Raw genomic sequence first — 23024 nt, forward strand, 5'->3', positions numbered from 1 at the left:
AGGTCCTAAGACAGCACAGGCAGAGTTGTGCTTTCCTCAGAGCTGCCCAGCCTGCTCCTGTGGCTGCTGAAGCCTCTTGGCCAGGGCCAGGTCACTCCAGCAGCCATTGCTTTCCTCTCTTCTGACTTTCATGAGGACATCTGTCACTGAACTTCAGGTTTAGTGTAACCTAGGGTCATCCTATTTCAAGACCTGAGATAACACCTGCAAAGATCTTTTGTTTCAATAAAGTCACTTCCGTAAGCTCCACAGAATGTACCTTTTAGGAGCCCACGATGACATGCACTCACAGGCCCTACCCTATTTCCAAGGAGGTAGAACAGCATCTCCCAGGTCATTGCCCTGGCAGAAATTGACTGCTCAGCAGCCACATTGCAGATCTGAGAGCAGTATAGCTAAAGTTCGATGAGCCCCACCTCTGTGCCAGCCCCTCCAGAATCCTTGCCCATAGCAACCAGGTGAGGCATTTCACAAATGAACAAGGGAGGTCTGCTTGGGTGAGGCAGTCTCAGGAGAAAAGAGTGGACCAGTGGGGAGATACTTTTTTTTTTTTTTTTTTTTTTTTTTTTTGGTTTTTCGAGACAGGGTTTCTCTGTATAGCCCTGGCTGTCCTGGAACTCACTCTGTAGACCAGGCTGGCCTCGAACTCAGAAATCCGCCTGCCTCTGCCTCCCGAGTGCTGGGATTAAAGGCGTGCGCCACCACGCCCGGCAAGTGGGGAGATACTTAATGCCACCTCCATCACTGAACACCTTCTACAGGGATTGAGCAAGGGCTTTTCTCTCAGTGGATGGTATATAAGAAACAGATTATATAGCAGAACCTGGATTGGGACAAGCTCACAGGCTTCACCTTGCTTGGAAGCCCCTGGGATGAAAAGTCTGGCTTGATGTAGGAGCCAGAACTTTGGACGGGGCTCCAGCTATTTAGCTCTTTCCTTCTCAGCTGTGAAAGTTTCATATTACACCATTCCAAACCTGACGGATCGTGTGCGCCCAGGATCCTTACTTGCTCCGGGCTATCCACGTGAGTACCTGACCCACCTGGCACTCTGGCAGACCTCCAGTTTCTCCTGGTCTGTCCCCATCCCTTTCACTGATATCCCAGACCTTACTCCACTCATGCCCCCCCCCCTCCCTTTACCTTTATGCCTGCTTTGCCCACATCCTGGCAGCCACCTTCTGGCTGGCTGGGAGGTGGGGGATGGAAGGGGAGGGGAAGTTATGGGGCCTCCAGTTGTTCTGAGTTTCTTGGCAGGTGCCTGTCCCCAGAGGTCACCCTGGCTGCAGAGATGGGGCAAATGAAGTCACTTCTAGTTCTGAGCTTCTTGGCCAGGGCTGCCAGGGGTCAGTCTGAGAGGACTTAGTCCTTGAGCTTCTTGGTTCACAGCTCTGGCCCTCTCAAAGCACCTTAATGCTCACAGAGCACCACTTCCTACTGTCTCTCTTCTGGTTCTTTTTTTTTTGGGGGGGGGGAGTTTGAGACAGGGTTTCTCTGTGTAGCCCTGGCTGTCCTGGAACTCACTTTGTAGACCAGGCTGGCCTTGAACTCAGAAATCTGCCTGCCTCTGCCTCCCAAGTGCTGGGATTAAAGGCGTGCGCCACCACCGCCCCTCTTCTGGTTCTTATCCTACTGGTTCAGCAGGGTGGTGCTGTCTTTCTTGTCAAAGGCAGAGTAGTTGAGGCTTAGCCCAGACGTCTGTGCCCAAATCCTGACAGCCCCTCCCCAAGGTGCACCTCTGTACTCTAGCACCCATCTTGGACTTCTGTGTCTCAGTCCCCCTTGAGGAAATGTTTAGGAGCGGAACCAGAGGTGCAGTGGCCAGTCCTGCCATGGCTTACAATGTACCTCCAGTCTCCAGCTTCTGTTCCCTGGCGGGGAGAACTCCATGAGGGTAGAACCCCATGAGGCCAGCTGCTTCCAGATGTAGGCGCACAGCATGGATCTTTCCTGCTTCATTTCCAGCCTTGGGCCCCCGCACCAGTATCACCTCTGCCACCAACACCACGACGGCACGGCCACCGTCCCTGCCACCAGTGCCACAGCTACCACCACTGATCCCTGTCTCAAGGGATACCCAAGAGGCCCCTGGATCTGCCAAGCGCTTGAAATCTCCACGGCTGTAGCACACCAACCTGTGAAACCCAAGCCTGTGACTCAACTACCATGGGGTCCCCTTCACTCAAAGAAAGAGACCTGGAGCCCTGGAACAGATCCAGGAAAGGATGCAGGGATCCTGGATATAGGGGAAGGAAGGTCTGCATAGGGGACCCATGACTCAGTGTTTAACTATGTATCTAAAATATAAGCCACACAGTCCTTCCTAGCTAACCTTTTCATAGATAACAGAGCTTCGGAGTAAAGTTTTTACAGGGCCAACTGAATTTCTTAAGCAGTTTCCCCAACAGCACAAAGCAGTTCTAAAACAATCCCCTTTGGGTCGGCAGAGTGCTTGCCAGCGGCACAGCCGAGTCTGACCCTCTAGCACCATAGAAGCTGGTATGGTGCATACCCTGGTAATACAAGCACTTCAGTGTTAATGGGAGGAGGACCCGGCCAAGATCAGCCTCAGTTACACACTGAGCTCACGGCCTGCCTGGGATGCATGAGACCCTGTGTCAAACAACAAAACATAAATCCCTTTTCTTGGCATTTTGCTTAAGGCATCATTAGGACCCACTTCTTCCTTGTATAGTCCTTAGAAGCCATTAGTTTTCCCACAGGAAGCAAATTCCACCATGCACTATTTTTATTTCCTGTAATCATTTTTTTCCAGTGACCATTATTATTAATGGAATCGTCTGTGTGTGTGAGAGAGGGTGTGCTGTAGTGTAAGCTTGTGTGTGTATGTGGGGTATCCCTGTGCATGTACAGAGGCCACAGGAAGATGATCTACCTTACTCCCTCAAGACTGGTCTCTCACTAAACATGGAACAAAGCTGTTTCAGGGGCCCTCCTGTCTGCCCTCTACTCTCCAGTACTGGGGTTACAAGTGTGGCCAAGACCACACCCAGCTTCTTACATGGGTTCTAGGAGTTTGAACTCAGATCTTCACGTTTATGCAGCAGGCACTCTTACTTTTTGAGCTATTTCTTTGGCTCCGTTTCTGAGATAGGGTCTGGTGTATCCCAGGCTGGCTTAGAACTCACACTACAGCTGAGGGATGACAGTTCAGTGTCTACCACCCGGATGTTGGGTTACAGGCCTGTGCTGCTGCTGTCTGCAGAGCTGGGAATCAAACCAAGGACTTTGACATGTTTGGCACACTCTAGCAACTGAGCTACACTTCCCATTTTTGAATTAATTAACCATTTAATTATTTTTATGTCTTAACTAATCCACAAGACTAGTATAGCACCCTTGGTGTAGTCTAGGACTGCAGGTGCCCTGCAAGGCGGAGTATTCCAAGACTGCTCCAAGCCCAGCGGGTTCACAGCCCATTCACGAACAGCACGCCCCAGTTCCCAGGTCTCTGTGGTGAGACGAGATGAAACGTGGTGTGAAATGGAGGTGCAGGTGCAGCCCAGGCACTCAAGCTGGGCTAGTCCTCCTACCGTCTGTCCTTGCTCCTCTTAAGTTTACTCCCTCACAGTTCTCCTTTGCCTCCTCTCCTCCCTCTTCTCTGATGATGACAGTTCCACCCCACTTCTCTCTCTCTCTCTCTCTCTCACACACACACACACACACACACCTCCTGAGCGCAGGTTCCAGGCATGGCTCCTGCCCACCTCAGACAGTTCTGGCTGAGTGGAGCTGAGGTGGTGGTGGTGGAGGGATGGCGCTTCCTAAGAGCTGGGGGAGGGGATCTTGGTGTGGAGGGAAGAAACCCTTGGCTTGGGAGGCCATCAGTATGTAGGGGTGCTGTGTGCCTCTGTTTCCAATGCTCCCTATGGTCTCTAGGCAATACCAGCTTGTTGCCTGAGGCCACCCCCAGCCAACTCACCTTTTCTTTTTGCAATGGTGTCCAAATGAGGCTGGGCCAGTCCCAACACAGGTGACTCATTTATCTTTGCCTGGAGACCCCACCCCCATACCACAGATACAAATTTTTAGCATTTTCTGGCCAGAATAAAATCTTATTCCTTTGGACTTTAGATGAGGGCTTGTCCTGGAGCTGTCTGCAGGCAGTGGCCTTGTCCTCTTTCCACATGAGTGGGCCTTGATGGTCCCTCCTCTGGCCACTAACAGTGAGGCTCAGCCTCCCAGTGCCCCTATCTAGAACATAAGATGTCTGCAGAGACCAGAAAGCTGTTCACCACCAGAGCAGCCACATTCCCTGAACTGCTTCAGCTCTGTAGACAGATCATGGGGGCTCCATGGGCTCAAAGTCACACAGCTCTGACTCATGCATAAGGATATAACTGTTGGGTACTGTACTACCTTGTCCTCCACTGCAGAAGGTTTGCTGAGGAAGTGGGGTCTGGGCTATGCCTGTGCACATGTCCCTGGTCCTCAAAGAGGGCCTACTCTCCCTAACAAAGTCATATCTAAGCCCCTAGCTGGTCATTTCAAAGGGGCCTTCTGAGGGTCCTCTGCAGATCAAAGAACCTTAGTGGTCTGCAAGAGCTGGTTCTTACAGCCCAGGGAGTGAACGCACGTCCTCAGTCCTGCAGCTTGGTGTCCATCCTTCTACTGTGGAACACGCTGTTGGGAGCTCAACTTCAAAGACAGGTCTGGTCCAAAAGTGAAAGGCCTGCAGGCTGGAGGCTGGAGAAGGTAGCAGTCAGGATTTGTCAGTTGGTATAGGGCATCTCAGTCAGCCTTTGCGTTTTAAGATGAAGGTGGTGGCCAGGGATGGTTGAACACACCTGTAATGTTCATACTCAGGAAACAGAGAGTAGGGTATTAGAAGGTAAAGGTATTTATAGCTGAGAACACTCTCAAGGCCAGCCTGGGCTACAAAGACCCTGTCTCAAACAATCAAGAGGGACTGGAGTGGTGCCCCAGTGGCTTACAGCGCCATCTTTGCAGGATCCAGGTCTGATTTCCAGCACCCACAGAGTGGTTCACAGCCATCCGAGACTTCAGTCCCAGGGAAACTGAAACCCTCTTCTGGCCTCCAGGTGGCCTTGTGGCGCACATCTATACACGCAGGCAAAACATTCAACCACAGTTTAAAAAAAAAAAAGTAACCAGCAAAGACTGAGATGGTGGTACACTGGTGGTAGAGGAGAGTTGAACTGCACAGGGGACCAGGCAGCACAAAAGGGGGTGTCTTCTGTAGAGAATAGGGTACCCCTGGGTGTGCTGTTGAGGACAGATCTTTCTCCACATCTAAGACCACAAATTTGTTAACCTAAAGTGTAAAGTACTGACAGAATTGATGTCTGCATTGGAAAGTGCCACGGCCAGAGCTGAAGGCCAAGAGCTGCAAGGTAGAGACTCTGGTGCTGAGTGGAAAAGCCTTTCTGACACCAGACTCCACTCGTGCTGACCCCTAACACACCATGTTGGCTGGCTTTAGGCAGTGAAGTTTCCCTCCTCCCACAACCATGCTTTATCAGGATCTGGAGAGAGGGACCACAGCTGAGGTTACTGTCACTGCCCCAGGTGTGCAGAAAAGGACTTCTGCCACTGGTCCTCCAGTACCCTGTATGTGGTCACAGACTTGGCTTTGCCATCTTGGGCCAGCTCCACCCTTGTCCATCTCAAGAGAACTCAGCACCTCCCACCACAAAGACTGTTTTTTGTTGTTGTTTTGTTTGTTTTTGTTTTTTCGAGACAGGGTTTCTCTGTGTAGCCCTGGCTGTCCTAGAACTCACTTTGTAGACCAGGCTGGCCTCGAACTCAAGAAATCTGCCTGCCTCTGCCTCCAAAGTGCTGGGATTAAAGATATGCGCCACCACGCCTGGCTCCACAAAGACAGTTTTTTAGGCTCATTTGAGGTACATATTTTCCTAAATACATGTGGTAGGCACACACTGACACCTTTGCAAACATAGGATCTGGAAATGGCATTCCATCAAAAGATCTTCATTTTAGTCAACTCAGGAGGCCTCTCCAAACCAGGAGACCCCAGTCAAAGGATTCATCTGTCTTCTGCTGGACAGGGACTGCTGTGAAAAGCCCCTTAGAGACATTTAGGACCACAACCAGCATTGGGGACAGTGTGGTTCTCTGGGTTGGGTCATGAATGTATGCTCAGAGAACTCTGGCTGGGCCACTTGACAGACCCTGGGGAGGCCAAACAGTCTTAGGGATGGCCTCACATCTAAGATTCTCAAAAGAACAAGTCTTTCTCTCTCTGAGGCTGTTTGAAGGAGTCCTGGCAGCTATAGAAGGGAGCTTAGACTTGGGTTCGTTGGCCGGTGCCCTCCACCCATCTGTGGCAGGCTTATACTCTGAAGTCGCTGAGTGAAAAGCAAGGTCCCTGACTGAGGCTGGCTAGTCTCAGGACAGCAGCCTGAAATGTATTTAGCCAATGAAATGGAGGGGACCAACCCGGTAGAAGTGGGCCAGGCCATGTCCCTAGTGTGCTGGCCAACTCCTGCCACTTATGGGTTTTCCAAGGTAAGTCAGATGTGAGACTTCTTACATCAAACCTCTTGACTTTAAAAATGCTGACACAGTTAGCAAACCAGGCAACAGTATGAGCATGTGACAAGTTCTTAAGCCCTTGAGATAACTGCCCTCCTCCAGTCATAGGGAGGGTACAGCCACCAACTGTCAAAGCCATGTTTTCCCTTATTTCTGTATGTCACAATGTCCTTTGGGAATCAGTCACAAAGCTTGAAACATTCTTTAAAGCAACCTCATAGATGCAAATGGCATTTTAAGAGTGGAACTGTGGGGCTGGAGAGATGGCTCAGTGGTTAAGAGCACTGTCTGCTCTTCCAGAGGACCTGAGTTCAATTCCCAGCAACCACATGGTGGCTCACAACCATCTGTTATGGGATCTGAAGCCCTCTTCTAGTGTGTCAGAAGACAGCAACAATGTATTCAAATAAAATAAATCTTTAAAAAAAAAAAAAAAAAGAGTGGAATTGTGAAAAATCACTTAAGACACCAGTCATTTGGGCATGTAGGACATGATCAACTCTAACAGGCTGATTTGGTTGGTACTCTGAGACAGGGTCTCCTGTATCTCAGGCTTGCTTTCAACTAAATATGTATCTGAGGATGACCTTGAATTTCTGGCGCTCCTGCCTCCACTCTAGAGATTACAAGTTACAGTTGTCATGCCTGGCCTGTCTCAACAGCGGCAGAGACGCTAGGCAAGCACTCTACCAACTCAGCCCATCCTAAGCCACGAGCTGGCGTGCATTTGTTGCCCAGGCTGCTGAGAGGTATTTGAGATGAAGCGCTGCTAAGGATGGCTTACAAGATTTGTCCTTTGCTCTGTAGCCAACCTTCTCTGAACACAGATCGTTGTTTATCTTTTTGCTTCTCAGCTTCCTGGTGGGGGTTAAGCTCTAAGAGGGCCCAGGGTTTGTGTTACTGTCACTGTCATGTCTGACTCTCCCAAGCTGGTCCTGATTCTCTGAGTTGTCACTCAGAGCAGTGCTCCTGCCCAGCAGGGTTCCAGCGTCCTACAAACTCAAGTACCTAAGACCTGCAACCCAGGCGAGTCTTTTCTTTTTTTTTTTTTTTTTTTTTTTTTTTTTTGGTTTTTCGAGACAGGGTTTCTCTGTGTAGCCCTGGCTGTCCTGGCACTCACTTTGTAGACCAGGCTGGACTCGAACTCAGAAATCCGCCTGCCTCTGCCTCCCGAGTGCTGGGATTAAAGGCGCGCGCCACCACGCCTGGCCAGGCGAGTCTTAAAAAGGATGGAAGCTAGGATGTTTGGCAAGCACTTAAAAATGGTTAAAATGACTCACAGACATCCGTGATCCCAGCCTTTAGGAGGGGAGTTCAAAGCTCGCCTGAACCACATATCAAGACCCTGCTTCAAAACAAGACCACCTGCAGCACTCAAAATACCATTGTCTTCTATAAGTTTGGAGATCAGGAGACTGGTGGCTGTGTGCTTAGCTGCTGCATCAGAACCACCTGGTATTGGGACCTGTATATATTTAATAACAGCTTTAAAGTGTAATTGACACACCAGAAAGCTCACCTTTTCCAAGTGTGAACGAATGGCTGTTACTGTAGGCAGAGGGGTCACTGCTGTTGACCTGCTACTCCTCCCAGTACTGATATAGAGACCTGGGATCTGTTTAGGCTGGGCAGCTAGGCGGGTGAACCATGTATGTGATTAGCATGGCCATCTCTAGAAAGGATGTCAGCAGTGTCTACAGTGGGCTTTGATCACCACTACCTGATGGTGCTTGCTACCTGATCTGTTGGGCAGGCTTCTAGAACACTGGGCATCACACTGTATATAGGACGGCCCTTACTGTAAGGACATTACATTCCCAGATGTTAACAGTGCTAAGGATAAAAGGTCCCTTCTGCCTTCATGTGTGTAACCACTTGAGATCACCAGGCCCAACTCTCAGGAGCCTCCTCAAACAGCTAGGCTCAATGGCGGCCTCAGTTCCAGCATGTTAGATATCTCAAGGGTACTTCTTAAAACTTCAGTGTCAGCCAGGTGATGGCGCACACTTTTAATTTCAGCACTTGGGAGGCAGAGGCAGGTGAATCTCTAGGTTTGAGGTCAGCCTGGTCTAGAGAGAGTTCCAGGACAACCAGGGCTATACAGAGACCTTGTTGGGGGTGGGAGAGCAGTGGCAAAAAGTTTCACTGTGTATTTAGTAGCAGGGGCTCCTGCTCGATTTTGACTTGGGGGGTGGGCTGCACACTGAGATTTTATGTACAAAACAAGGTCTAGGGTGATGTTTTCCACTTTGTCATGAGACAGCATTTTAAGCAGGGCTGGCATAATCCACCCCAGGCCACCCAGGGGCTGCTGGGCATTTCAAAACAGACATTAGGCCATGTGCTACATCAAACATAGCCCACAGGGCCACCCTGCATAACAGGTGGCCCTGGGATCAGATCCCCGAGGAACAGTTTCCTACCATCCCTGTGGGGAAGCTGTAGAGTAAGACTTGGGCCAAACACACCTTCCTCCTTCCCGCCTCATTCTCTACCTCCAGATAGGTAGGAATCCAGGTTGGTAAAGGAACCTAACCAGGCCTTACAGTTGGTGGCTAGGCTAAAGGTCCAGGACAGACAGGACTAAGACCCCTCCATTTCATCAGGAAAGGAGTTAAGTGAGAGCTGAAATTCTGGGAACAAAAGCTAGAAAACTTAGCAAAGAGAGGCTCTGGTAGGCAAGGTGATTTCAGACCATGTAGACAGGACAGTCAGACAGGAGTGTGGAGCTAGGAGAGAATGGGGAGGCCTATTCAGCTTAGTATCCCTTCCAGAGCCAGCCATCAACACCCAGGATATATGAGGCAAGACTACAGAGCCTGGTGGTGGTTTGGAATTTCTTTTCTCTTTTGTTAAAAGAGGAGTAGGAAATGGGGACCAGGTACCCCTGGGCTCTGGGGAAGAGGCATGCAGGGAACCCTTGCAGGCAGGAGCTAGGTAGAAGAGTCCTGGAGTTTCCCATAATCCTTTGCAGGAAACAGCAATGCTGGCAGATAAGGAAGTGGAGTGAGGCAGAGCCCTTCAGACAACGGGGTGGTAGGCCAAGGAGCTTGGGGCTCACTCTAACATGCAAAGTCCAGCTGCCCCATAAACTAGGTTGCTTTTGAAGAGCGACATACATATAAATACATAAGACACAGCTGCACGCACACATGCGGAGAAGGCTCTGCATTCCCAAGGGTAGGGATCTAGGCCTATGGCCCAAGACAGGAGTCAGCCACGTGCCTGTCACCAAGTGATTCTCTGAAACACTCCAGGTGGTGGGGCCAGGCAGGTAAGTCTTCGCTGGGATGGCTGCTTGGTCTCCAAGGTGTTGCCCACCAGGCACCCAAGCCACTTGGAGTCAGATCCAGGCAAGCTGGGGGTGCCTGCGCTGTGAACTTGCGTGCGTGCAGCTGTGCGTGCTGGCACAAGACTGCCTGGCTAGAGTCCAGTCTCTCCCCTCCAGGGCTCTGGGGTATAGGGGTGCAGACAGAGGAGGGGTGAAGGGGCCCACAGAGACATCCTCTCCCCCACCCCACGGGGTTCTGGCCTCCGGGAGCGGGGGAGGGGCCTCCCTTATCTCTCTGCCTCCATGGCAGGGTGGGCCCTTGGTTCTGAGGTGGCCTGTTGAGGAGCCAGGGGAGGCCAGTCTGAAGTCGGGGAAGGGGGTGCCGGAGTCCACAGGGGCGGCTGCGGCTGGTGGTGCTGTGGGCCTCCTGGGGGTGAGGCTGCAGTTGGCCAGCTGGGTGTTGCAAAGCTGCCAGTGGCATGGGGGAAGTGCGGTGGGGGTGATGTGGCCGACGTGGCCATTGGGCTGCTGCTGCCGCCACCCCCATGGAAGCTTTCAGAGGCCTTGAGACGGGAGAACATGGTGAGGGCATCAGGGAAGTTGGGGGGCGTGGCAGGGGTGTTGGCGGGAGTGCACATCTGTGGGGGAGAAAGCACAGATGGAGGATTGAGCACCCTTCTGGTGGGGCCTTTGCTGCCTCTACAAAGGAGACATGCCTAGAAGTTACTGGGAATCACTTGGATTGCATCTGGCCCCAGTTGGCCCACCACCCAGGGAAGAGTTCACAGGAGAAGGCATCTAGACAAAGGGTTAGCCTGGCTTCAGGGAGACCACACCACCTGGCACAGCGCCTGCTGCCTCGGCACTGAGGCTTTTCAGCTGGTGGTCAGGATGGCAGTCCTGGCAGACTGCCTGAGGGGGCAGAGCTCCAAGAGCCAGTGTTCTCCAGGTTCTGCAGGGCCCAAGTTGCCCACACATTCCTACCTCACTTGAAGAACGCCTTCATTCCAGTGACCATCCTCCTCCACCTTCCTAGGTGTAGCCAGTAAGTTCAGCCTCCCCCTACTTGAACAGGGAGCCACCAGGACTGCCACTTTGGGTTTCCAGGGGACACTTACCATCTGGTGGTGGTGGCTGTAGGGGATGTTGGTCTCCTGGAAAAAGGCGCTGAGGGCTGTCTGCAGAGAGAAAGGCTGTGCTTACCCTCCTAGACCTGTCCAACCATCCCCAAGGGACAGGGTGAACTGAGGTCCAGCAGTGTGTCTGTGACCACCACACGAGGAGGTATCATGGGACTCCCAGAAGGCTGGATGGGCAGTGAAGACGCTTACAATATCACTTCCCACCAGTCAGGTAGCTGCAGTCTCATGAACCCTTGCCCCACACCCTAACATTGTCACTGTGGCTTTTCTGGATTCTACTGTGGCCTGGGTCTGTCACCTCAACTGGAGGGGTGTGAGTCAGGAGGAATCCCCACCCTTCTCTGAGTCTCTGTATCATATATGTACTGGGGGACTCTCAAAGAGTGAGTCTCAGTGTAGAGGGTGGAGACTTCTTAGCATAACTTCCATCTCTGGAGGGGTGTCCCTAACACGAACAGCTAGAGGGTGGGTGACCCAGAAACTGAAGACTGCTCCCATGACAGCTTTTGGGACAGCTCCTTAGCCACCTGTTGTTCTGAGCTACAGCCTCTTCAAGCAGAGCTCTATCAAAATAGGGACACACCATCAAAGCTAGAATTGGTGTCCTCCATTTTACAGACGGGAAAACTGAGGATGAAATGGCTTAAGACCCTGGGCTAGCACGAGGTGGGAATAGGAACAGAACCCTGAACTGGGACTCTAGGCTAACACTCAGGACTGGCCAAAAAGTGTGGTGAAAGAGGACTTGGTGTAAAAGCCTGTGTCACTGGGGAAGGGAGCCCCAGGGTGGACTCAGGGAACCCAAAGGATAGTGTCTGTACTGACCATATCCTGCCTTGGCCTGATTTAGGAAAAGAGGAAACTGGATGCTGTTGTGAAAGTGCTGGGTGAGCACGGCTGTCAAGTGGGTGAGGGGTCCTCTGGAGCCCGCTAAGCTTCAGCCTAGGCAGTACCACTCCTCACTCCAACCCAGAGCAGCAGGAGGCCAGGACAGCCAGCAGGACTGGGAGCCCCTTGCCTCTGATTTCACACAGAAACCCAAGCTGAGACCGGGCTTGCTCTTTTATTTTTCCAGTATATTCCAACGAATTATTCTGGGAATACCCTGCTGGTGGTGCCCAACACCAGTGTTCCCAAGCAGTGGAGTGGGGATGAATCTGTGGTCACTCAAGGCTCCCTAGCAGGGGCAGCTGCTCCTCTAGCCCAGGACCCCAACATGACACGCCCGGTACTGTCCTCCAAAGGGCAGTGTGGAGAAGAATCTGGCCAACTATACAGAGGTGTCCCCCCCCCCCCCCCCGCCTCTGCCCCCATTAGCACCTGAATCTGAGAATTTGACCCAGAAACACTGCCTGGAGTATGCTACCAACCAGGAGGGTGGGGGAGGGCTAACCATGAGGAACCCCTCAGGCCTAGGCAGATGCCTCAGGTCAAGGGGAGCTCACAGCTTATTCTTCACTTTGTACCCAGTGACAGGGAGACTCTGCAAGCCCAGAGAGCAGAGAACCTACCCATGTCAGTCAGCCTGTTTCCAGGCTGCAGGAAGTCCCTGCTCCTCCTGGAGACAGTTTTCCCTAATCTTGGTAGCCATATATCAGTCCATCCCCCTCCAGCCTGTCCCACACTGAGAGATGGGCTGAGTCTTCCACACAGCCCATTTCCCACGAGACACCTGTCTGCCTGCCCAGCCAGGAGCAAGGACCTGCAAGCAGAGCCACTGGGCTCCAGCAACTGCCATGAATGTGGTTTTACAAGTTTTACCACATCCAACCCCAGAGACAACAGGGCAGATTAAGACTGTTGCAGAGCTGAGCAGTAAGGCACTTCCCTGGGGTGGGGCTGCAGGGGGAGGGGACAGAGGGCAGAGCGTTCAGGCCTCAGAGGCTGACAAGCACTGCTACCTCCAGGGGTAAGCAAATCCAGGCTAAAGGAAGAAGCCTTCCCTCCCTCTCCTGAGTAGGGACATTGGCCTGGAAGTCTAGCAGGGAGTAGATAAACAGAGCGAAGGCTTGGTTTCCAGAGCTGGAAGGGCTACAGTCTTCCCAGCCTGGGGAGGTTCTGAGCCTGCACCAGGAAGTTAAGCCTTGGTCTCCACTTCCTGGCTTTTCCTAGTGAAAATGGGATGGTTCCCACTGGGAAGCCAAGCTCTGGGGTCTCCAACTGGGCACAGACTACTAGACTGGCTCTGGTTGTGACTCACACACAAGTGGGCATCTTGAATGTGGGGTTTTGAGTTAGAGGAACAGAGGCATCCCAGTAACACAAAAGACTGAGCACATTATCCTACCGGTCAAGAGAAACCTGGGGGTAGATGGGAGCCAGACTGATCTTCCCATCTTCTGTCTAAAATGCCCTAAAATAAGTGAACCGTATACAGTACACCAATCCCAAGATACAGGTTCCTTTGTCAGGCCCGAGGATACCCAGGTCTTCATAAGGATCCCGCCCCGGTAACACCTTTGGAGTGGGCTACACATATACAGACTCTCGTAATTTACTCTGAGGACCCAGCACACCACCCGTACACTCCATGACGTATATGAACATACACCGCACCATACCCAGCACGGCTACCATCAGCAAACCACCACCTATGCGCACACACACCAAACATGACACAAGGGTATCCTATATCAGACACGCACTCCAGCCGGGCTTTGAGTCCGCACACGCGCCCACATGCCCACAACCTTCGATGTGCCCTGCTGACGCCCAAGCGCGGTGCGTGCGTAAATACAAATCCACAAGTACGTGTGCGCACTCCCGCAAACCGCCCACCCGGCACACCGACCCTGAGACCGCTCACTCCAAGCGACTCCGCCTCCGGCACGGCCTTGGACGTCTTCCAGGCGGCTGTCTCCTCCTCAGCCGTTACCAGGACCCGGGGGGGGGGGGGGGGGATCCAGTCCTGATAGCGGGGTTTCCGGGGCTCTGGCCTGGCGGTCGGTGAAGCCCGCAGCCCGCAGCCGGCACGTGTCCACACCGCCCGCGCCCGTCCCCGGTTCCCCTACGCACCTCGAACTGCCAGTGGGCCGCTTGTAGCAGTTGCTTCGCCTGATCGGCCGCACAGCCCGCCGTCAGCACGAACTGGTTGATCATGACCTGGTGTTTGAGCTCGTCCATGTTCACGGACATGGCGCCGCCGCGCAGCCCGCTCCGGCCTCCCTGCGCGCTAGCCTCACGCGTCCACCATTAGCGAGCCGGCCCCGGCTAATACAAATATTTACTGTGCGCTCTGACTCACCGCGCCTCGCTGCCCCGCGGCCGGCGAAGCATGCTGGGATGTGTAGTCCGCGACGCCCCCGCCGAACGGACCGGGAAGGAGCGTGGACGCCCTCTCCCGAGCGGATCTCAGTGGGGCGCGCAGCCCCTGCCCCAGGCTGAGAGGCGAAGTTGGGAACCAGGGACCATTGCACAAGCTTGCCTTATCACTGGGCCCCGGAGGTCCTGCGTCCTGCTGTGCTTAGCAACACAATATTAATAGGCGCGCTCTTAGGGGACTCTCAGATAGCTTTGGTCCTACTCCACTGCCCTAGGCTGAAACACTCCTAAAATCGAGACTTAGAAAACGCTCGGTATAGCAGAGCATCTGCCTTTCAAGGCGCTGCTAGAAATCACCACTTCCTGGAAGCCTTCCAGAGCTCACAAGGCATCTTTGCCTAACTCTTGGCCAGTCATGCAGGAAGAGCGTCTTAAAAAAAAAAAAAAAAGACAGCCCCTGCTCCGGAGCCTTGGCGTCCCCTTTCCTTTGACTCCCACTTTCCCACGCAAAAGAAAAACTTCCAGCAGCCTGCTGGCAAAAGGACCGCGCGGAGCACGTACAGAAACGGCCACGACTGCCATTCCCACAATGCCCCGGTTTATTTGCATCTTTCTGCCCCAGTGACGTCACCTGAGTGAGGCCGCGACTGTACCAATGGGCCGTCACGGGGTGTTAGGACCTGGCCATATAAGGTAAACAAAGCTGGCCGCCCAATGAGGCGGCGGCGGGGGCGGGTGCATCACGTGGCGTGGGGGCGGGGTCGGGAGCAGGGTGTGAGATGTCGCAGGCGGTGTTTACAGCCCCGCACATGCCACTTCCGGCTGACGTCACGGTTGGGAGAGTGGCCGGTCGGAAGTGGAAGAGTCGCCCAGAAGCTGGGGGGAGGAGAGGGTTGGCGTTGTATTCTCGGCTGAGAGAGTTGCCTGGGTTCTTTGCTCTCACTGGCCTCGCCTTTGACCTGGCCTCCTGTAGAACCAGCCGGGAGGGGAGGCGTTAGGTCCGAAAACTCGTGAGCAAATGGGGCATTCATTATAGCGACACTGCCCCGAGGAAGTAAGCGCAGGCCTCGGAAGCCAACTGCGGGCTCTTGAGACGTTTTGATACACCTGATCCTTTGTTCTCGCTAGGACCGCTGAGGCCGTAAAGGTGTGGGGCCCAGTTGATACCTAGGGAAATGGAGTTCTCTCTAGCCCTTCACTCCTAGGGGCTCTCTGAACGGGTGGCTGGAGGAAGATGGGAAGGAGGTGGGCAGGGACGGAAAGGTACCTAGGTAGGAAGAAAGGAAGAAACGAGGATGGGGAGCTGGGAAGGCTCTGAGTTATAGCTGCGAGTTTAGTTTATGGGTAGCAGCGGGACTAGTGAGCGTCTTGCCCATCTGTCCACAGGAAGTAAGATTTCAGCCTCTTTGCTGCCTTTTGGGGAAACACTCAGCAGTAGTCTTTGCAAATCAACAGTACCCCAATTTTTTTTTTGCTTTTGCTGAGAACATGCCTTTATTTCTAGGAAGCATCATGCATGTACTTTTTTTTTTTTTTTCGAGACAGGGTTTCTCTGTGTAACCCCGGCTGTCCTGGAACTCACTCTGAACTCAGAAATCCGCCTGCCTCTGCCTTCCAAGTGCTGGGATTAAAGGCATGCGCTACCACACCCGGCTATGCATGTGCATTATTAAGGGCAAAACCACACACAAGGAGATCACAGTAAAAGGCCGCTCTGATTTCACTGTTGCCTTGGAGACTGTAACAAAGTCTGAAGGAAGGTGGGTAGGTTGTAGCCAGACAGACCTGGATGGCATTTTTGACTGCTGTTTCTTCGAAGTTCCACTCTTGTGTGGGAACTCTCCTCACTGTGCAGTGTGGGATGGGCATGACAGACCTAGCAAAAGGCCTGGTACTCTGTGTACAAGACTTGGCATGCATCTCTTCTCGAATCCTGCTTTAGCCACTGTAGGGAGTGTCATTCCCATTTTTATATTAAGCAAGCTGATGGTGGATTTCCTTATACTTGTAACATTTGGAGCTAAAGAAAAGACCAGGCACCCAGTGAGCCAGCTGTATCTTTATGGCAAAGGAAGCTGAGTATTGGCTCGGGGGATCTTTTGTTCATGGATGTAGGATCACAGACAGGCACACCCTTCTACCTTATCTAGTCACCTCAGTGGCTTGCTCAGCCCAGAGAGAGCCACTGCATGCAGGCCTTGCACTGGCAGAACAGAAAGAGCTGACAGAAGGGAAGGTCACCCTGCCAGGTGATGAGTTACCCCAGCTAGCTTGTTTTTGAAAACAACGTTGTTTTCAGCCACTATTTGCTTGGCTGGAGGGTGGACTTTGGATTTTTTTAGCAGTCTGGGATGTGCCCTGGGAACAGGGCCAGAAGAGAATGTGAGAGAGAATAGGGAATTTCCAGCCTTCCCTTACCTGAGGTTCAGGTAAGTTGAGAAATATCCCCATTCACAGGGCTAGTCAATGGAAGTGTGCTGCTGCTGCTGCTGCTGGTCTGCAGGCCCCTCTCTTCTGCTAGTTGATCTCCGTTGACTTACTCATCATCTGTCACATAGTAGCTGCACAATAAATATTTGTTGAATAAAATTAATCCATTCAAATGTTGATAGTGGACAAACACAGAGGATATTGCTAGAGGGGTTTGGAACTCCTGAATTCAAACTCTTTAAGAACAATGTTTAGTGATACTTCTGCTTGGTAAAATACCTGCTGTGCCCAGGTTCTCCATTTTCTTGAGACAATCAAAGCCCTCAGGACTTTCCCTCTGTATGATCAGGGAAGGCAGAAGACTGAATTCAGAGCACTTTTGCGTGTGTGTGTGTGTGTGTGTGTGTGTGTGTGTGTTAAAACATTCATGTAGCATATATACCATGAAATATGCATAAGAGTGTTAGGATTTCACAGGGAGAACTTTTCTTTTTTGATTTTTAAAGACTATACCGGGCTGGTGAGATGGCTCAGTGGGTAAGAGCACCCGACTGCTCTTCCAAAGGTCCGGAGTTCAAATCCCAGCAACCACATGGTGGCTCACAACCATCTGTAATGAGATCTGGCTCCCTCTTCTGGAGTGTCTGAAGACAGCTACAATGTACTTACATATAATAAATAAATAAATCTTAAAAAAAAAAAAAAAAAGACTATACCAGGTTCAGATGTCTTAAGCTCATTGATCAAAGAGTTCAACATATTTAAGGTAGGAAAAGTTTGTCCCACCTCACAGTTGCAGGATATGGTCTGCTGTGGCAGAGTACTCAAGGTGGTGGGAGCTGAAGCAACTAGTCACATGGCATCCAAAATCAAGAAAATAGGATCAACGCTCCAACTTATTTTCTATTTTGTTTTATATTTATTTGCTGTGTGTTTATGTGGGGGTGACGACAGACATGGCCCAGACCAGGCCGCACCCACCGCTCGAGGGTATTTTCTTGCTCACTTGAGGTCTTCACTTAAGGCCTATGCATGTCACCTTATCTACAAGGTACAGTGGAGGATCTCCGAGGACTTTGCATTCAGGTGTAGTATAGTTTGAACTATGGTGAAGTCACCACCTGATACTTCACTACCTGCTGGTCTCCCTAGCTTCTTTCCTGGAACAGCAGGTTCAAGATGGGAGGCACTTCTAAGAAACTCAACTCCTCTGAGAATCATAAAAACATACCCTGGCATCCTCAAAGCAGTGAGTGCGCGCGCGCGCGCGCGCGTGTGTGTGTGTGTGTGTGTGTGTGAGAAGCCAGGGCATAGCTTGTAAATAATGTTGCAATCGGTATCCTGATTTTTCTGAACTTGCTTTTAGCATATTACTTGCAGTCTGCCCTGCTTTGTGCCTCAGTTTCCCTATGTGTCAAAGGGGGAGAAATCTGTCTTCTGAAAATTCCGTGTCCATTGTAAATGTTTCTCTGTGTAGCCCTGGCTGTCCTGGAACTCACTCTGTAGACCAGGCTGCCCTCGAACTCAGAAATCCGCCTGCCTCTGCCTCCTGAGTGCTGGGATTAAAGGCGAGTGCCACCACGCTCGGTTTTTTTTTTTTTTTTTTTAATGTTTTGATTTCTTGACCAAGGCTCCAAGGCTTGGTCCTCTGGTTAAAGGTATTCCCTTTGAGGCTGAGGATGGAAGAAGAACGTCGGGAAGTGGGGGAGAGCTGCTGTAAAATTGTCGACATTTTCAGACTTGGTTCACATGGGAGACGCTCGAACTTCTGAGGGTGTCTAAATGTAGAAAGAAGATGAAGGGACTGAGGCATTCCGGTTTCAGTATCCAGCCGGGCCGCCGAGGTTAGCGTCGTCTGAAGGAGATAACCCCCTTAGCCTGGGCCTCTTGGTTCGTCCCACTGTGGCTACTCACGTGAGGGGTGGTGGTGGTGGTGGTGGTGGTGGTGGTGATGGCAAGCCTGGGAAGCGTAGTACGCAGGCGCATTGGCGGCCTGGCCTGGACTCCATTTCCCCTGGAACTGCGGGGCGGGGGCGGGGGCGGGGCGCCGGGCCTAGGCCAGGGCGGCCGGGGGCGGGGGCTGTGGAGAGGTGCCGCGGCGGCGGCGGCGGTGGGTACGCGTCGGTGCGGCCTGTTCTGGGCCATGTCCGTGTGAGGACGCCGCAGCCGTCACCCCCTCCTCTCCGGCTGGCCGGTAGAAACGCGCACCATGGGCTCCATCCTGAGTCGCCGCATCGCGGGCGTAGAGGACATCGACATACAGGCCAACTCGGCCTATCGCTACCCTCCGAAGTCCGGTGAGCTTCCGAGGACGCGGACCGCGGAAGGGGGCTGGAACGGGGACTGGGGACTCCAGGAGGCCCGGGGATCAGACGCGCGAGCGCCCTGCCCTGCCGCGGACCCTCCTTCTGTGCCCCTTGCCGGTACCTGTGGAGTTTGAGGCGTGGCTGCGGCCCTGGCTAGCCCTGCTGGCCACACTCACCTTGCGCGGCCTCTTTAACTGGTGACCTTGGGCCACTCACTTTGCACAGCCTGTGTATGCACCGATGCTTGGCATCTCTGGGATCAGACTGCATTGATAGTGAGGACTGCCTCACCACCCGGTCGCCGGCTTTGGAGGCATGATGACCAGACCTGGATTGTAACAACTCATTAGGATTTGGACCCAGGCTTTCCTCTTCCCGTGCGAGTGAGGGACACTGGTGTTTGACCTAGGGAGATGATCGATAGGGAGGTGCTGGGTTCCATTGGAGGACAGGATAATGGTTTGAATGGTTAGAGAGAACTACTGACCTTTCCCTCTCATTCAGGGCAGACTTACTGGTAGATTATGGGAGCTGGATGGGGGCAGAGTTGGAACCAGCAGCAGGTGTGGGATCCCAGAGGAGACTTGCTCCTATTCTCATTCATAGTCTCTGCCTGTCTGTCTCTGTCTCAGTGTCTTTGCTCTCTCTCTCTCTCTCTCTCTCTCTCTCTCTCTCTCTCTCTCTCTCTGTCTCTCTGTTTAAAATAAGGACAGTATGTCATGTAGCCCAACATGGCTCAAACTCCTTATGAGAGTGACATTGAGCAAACATTGGTCCTCCTACCTCTACCCTCCCAGGGTTGAGATTTGAAATGTGTACCACTTTGCCCAGTTTTATGAGGTGCTGGAGACTTAAACTCAGCACACTGTGCATGGTAGTCAAGCATTATATTAACTTAGTCACATTCTTAGACCAGGCCTTTTTCTAAGACAAAAGCCCTGTTATATAGCTCTGGCTGGCCTGGTACTCAGTTCTCCAGCCTTAGGCTTCTGGTGCTGAGACTTCAGGTGTGTCCTGCTACACGCAGCAACGCCTGGTGCCTTGTCAGCTACATTTACTTCTACACAATTTCTTGGCGGGGTAGAACACTGGGCCTTTAGATCCAGTCTTCTAAGTGTTGAGTGTGATGTTTGGTCCTGAGGTGTTTTCAGACCAAGCTGGCCAGATTTCCTGTGCGGTTGAGAAGAGTTGCTCCCATTAGTTGGACAGCTTATTAAACGTTTCGGGCTGTGCCTCTAGACTTGCTTTGCCCTAGGGATCTGCATATTAAGCTAATTTTCTTTGGTGTGTTTGATGCCCAGTCAAGTTTGAGATAGTATTCTGTTAGTGTAAAGATTTGGGAACTCCCAGGATGAAAGAACAGGAAACTGGCACTATTTAGTGACACTTTTCAGTGAATGGGATGGAATCACATGTCAGTGTAGGAGACCTCCTTGCCTGTGTGCATCGCTAGTACAGGCTGCAGCTCCAGAGGTTCCTTTGGCGGCTTGAAGAACTGGTGTGTGCACATCTGAGACAACAGTTGTTGTTAACCTCCACTGAGATTCTCCTTGTTTGTCTTCTGCTGAGTGACCTTGATTACGTTTGCTTATTTGCATCTCAGTTTCCTCTTCTCTGAGAAGGGTGCTTAGAACTACGCCAGGCACATAAGAATTTTTCTGTAAATGATGGCCACTATAACTGCTTCAAAGGTAGCTAGATGATTGGCCCAGACCCTGCCTGTATGTGGCAGTGGTGTGGCAGATACTGGAAAGCTTCCCTCACCTGGCACCTGAGTGCTATTAATGCCCCTTCACTTAGGCAGTTGCATAAAACAACAATGTATGGCCTGTGCACACACTACAAATCCACAGAAGTAGGCATTTCCAGTTGTTCAGACGTTCCTCTAACCTGGATGGGGTTACTGGCACAGTAACCTGGGCTGCCATTCATACATTGCTGAGTTCTGGGCCTGCCCAGTGCAAAGATGACGCATGTGTTTGGCGCTGACGATCTCACCTAGAGAATGCTACTCTGCTTCATACCCTCCTGGGTAACCATATAAACAATGTGTCTCTTCCTTGTTCTGCTGTCCTAGTCTTTCACTCACCATGGGGTCCTTAAGGTCTTTGTGCAGGAAAGGGATGAGAGAAAGGTGAGGAGCACTTGAAGGGTGCTCCCATGAACTGTTCATCTGTACAGAATTGTATTTTCAGCCTTCTGCCGGTTTTCTTTATTTGAATTTCAAGGAAAAGTGTGCTAATTTTTGTTGTTTTCTTTTCTTTTTTTTTTTTTAAAGATTTATTTATTTTATGTAGTGTGAGTACATTGTTGCTGTCTTCAGACACATCAGAAGAGGGCATTGGATCTCGTTACGGATGGTTGTGAGCCACCATGTGGTTGATGGGATTTGAACTCTGGACCTTCGGAAGAGCAGTCGGGTGCTCTTACCCACTGAGCCATCTCACCAGCCCTGTTGTTTTCTTTAAAGCTACTTTTATTTAGATGGTGGACATCTTTAGTCCTAGCTCTTGGGAGGCAGAGATAGGAGGATCTCTGTGAGTTCTAGGCCAGCCTAGTCTACAGGGCTGCATAGTGAGAGATCCTATGTTAAAAAAAAAAAAAAGTGTTGTTTTTATTTTCTGTTGTATCCACACGTCCTGTGCATGCAGTACCTGTGGGAGGGCATCGGATCCTTTGGACAGACAGTTGGTATTTGCCATGTCAGTACCAGGAACTGAAGTTGGGTCAGTTACAAGAGCAAGAAGTACTCATAACCGCTGAGCCATTGTTAGAGTCCACGCAATTTTTTTTTAAAGATTTATTTATTTATTATATGTAAGTACACTGTAGCTGTCTTCAGACACTCCAGAAGAGGGAGTCAGATCTCATTACGGACGGTTGTGAGCCACCATGTGGTTGCTGGGATTTGAACTCCGGACCTTTGGAAGAGCAGTCGGGTGCTCTTACCCACTGAGCCATCTCACCAGCCCCTCCAAGCAATTTTTTTAAACAAATTTTTATTAGATGCATTCATTTTTTATTTTACATGTGAATGTTTTGTCTGTGTGTGTGTGTGTGCACTATATGAATGCTTGGTGCCCATATAGGCAAGAAGAGAGTATTTGATCTCTTGGAACTAGAGGGAACCACCATGTGGTGCTAGGAATTAAACCTGGGTCCTCTGTAAAAGCAGATGCCTTTAACCACTATCTCTCCAGTTCTCCCAAGTAATGTTGAGCATCTCATGCTGTCCAGTTTTCTTCCTTAAGGAGTTTTATCATGTGCTGTCAACAATGAAAACTTGACTTCAATAATACCTGCTTTGCTTTCATCCCATTTATTTTACACTTCACAGCTTTGTAGATGTATAATTTGTGCACCATGTCGCTGACCTGTTATAAACACAAGGGGAGTTTTAGTAAGTGGTAGACTTGTGCAACCACTGATCCTTCTCTCCCCGAAGTTACTTTGTATGGTTTGGAGTCAGTGCTAGTAGCATGATCAGTGTTCAGCTGTCTGTCTTTGCAATTTTTCTTTTCTGGATATTTCACATAAATGGAATCATACAATCTAGAGCTGTTGTATGTGTGGCTGGCTTCTTTCACTTAATGCTTTTATTATTTGGAGACTACACTCGCCAGGTTAGCTTGGAATATGCCGTGTAGCCCATGCTCACTAGGACTCAGGATCTAGCTTCTCAGTCTCTCAGTTTCTGGGATCCCTTCCTTTGAAGTGGGGATATTCAAAGGAACATTGAGATGCTTAACATTCCGGGTTCCCTAGTGTATATCTGTAGCACAAAGATGTCTATGCCACCTACAACTATGTCCTCTTCACTGGCCTCGAAGTCTGTGTAGACCAGGCTGGCTTTGAAACTCTCGGAGACCTGCCTGCCTTTGCTTCCTAGGTTCTGGGATTAATTTAATTTTATATTTATGTGTGTTTTGTCTACATGCATGTCTGTGTACCACATGTCTGTCTGGTGCCTGTGGAGGCCAGGAGAGGGTGGCAGATTCCCTGAAAGTCTTCTAGAAGAGCAGCCAGCTCTTAAATACTTAAAAAAGTGTTTTAAACTGATTTGTTTATGTGAATAAG

The 23024-nt window shown here is 51.2% G+C and overlaps 3 protein-coding genes across 10 annotated transcripts in view; 2 read left to right on the forward strand and 1 right to left on the reverse strand.

The window, feature by feature from the left end:
* The window catches only part of CUNH16orf96 (chromosome unknown C16orf96 homolog), a 29046-nt gene extending 26920 nt beyond the window's left edge, over positions 1-2126 (forward strand). The window contains exons 15-16 of the mRNA XM_085832446.1: positions 946-1026; positions 1966-2126. Coding sequence (XP_085688572.1) covers positions 946-1026; positions 1966-2126 — 242 coding nt within the window. The remainder of the gene's footprint in view (positions 1-945; positions 1027-1965) is intronic.
* Positions 2127-7570: 5444 nt separating this feature from the next.
* On the reverse strand, positions 7571-14231 carry Ubald1 (UBA like domain containing 1). Its single transcript, XM_021185571.2, has 3 exons — positions 13966-14231; positions 10927-10986; positions 7571-10446 (listed from the first exon to the last, which is right to left on the reverse strand). Exons 1-3 carry the CDS (start codon positions 14083-14085, stop codon positions 10096-10098), a joined length of 531 nt encoding a protein of 176 aa, XP_021041230.1. The 5' UTR covers positions 14086-14231; the 3' UTR covers positions 7571-10095.
* Positions 14232-18704: 4473 nt separating this feature from the next.
* Mgrn1 (mahogunin ring finger 1) overlaps positions 18705-23024 on the forward strand; it is a 52618-nt gene continuing 48298 nt past the window's right edge. For all 8 annotated transcript variants that reach the window (XM_021184399.2, XM_021184395.2, XM_021184401.2 and 5 more), the window contains exon 1: positions 18705-18938. In XM_021184399.2, the coding sequence (XP_021040058.1) occupies positions 18851-18938 (88 nt within the window). In that variant the 5' untranslated portion in view covers positions 18705-18850. The remainder of the gene's footprint in view (positions 18939-23024) is intronic.

Source organism: Mus caroli, unplaced genomic scaffold (genome assembly GCF_978045245.1).
Source record: "Mus caroli unplaced genomic scaffold, Mus_caroli_1 scaffold_17, whole genome shotgun sequence".
NCBI lineage: Eukaryota > Metazoa > Chordata > Mammalia > Rodentia > Muridae > Mus > Mus caroli.

Coding starts and splice junctions, on each gene's coding strand:
- Ubald1 (XM_021185571.2), bottom strand. CDS start 14,085: ATGTCCGTGAACATGGACGAGCTCAAACACCAGGTCATGATCAACCAG. Junction 10,987..13,965: donor CGGCCCACTGGCAGTTCGAG/GTGCGTAGGGGA, acceptor TTCTCTCTGCAG/ACAGCCCTCAGCGCCTTTTT. Junction 10,447..10,926: donor ACAGCCACCACCACCAGATG/GTAAGTGTCCCC, acceptor TCTCCCCCACAG/ATGTGCACTCCCGCCAACAC.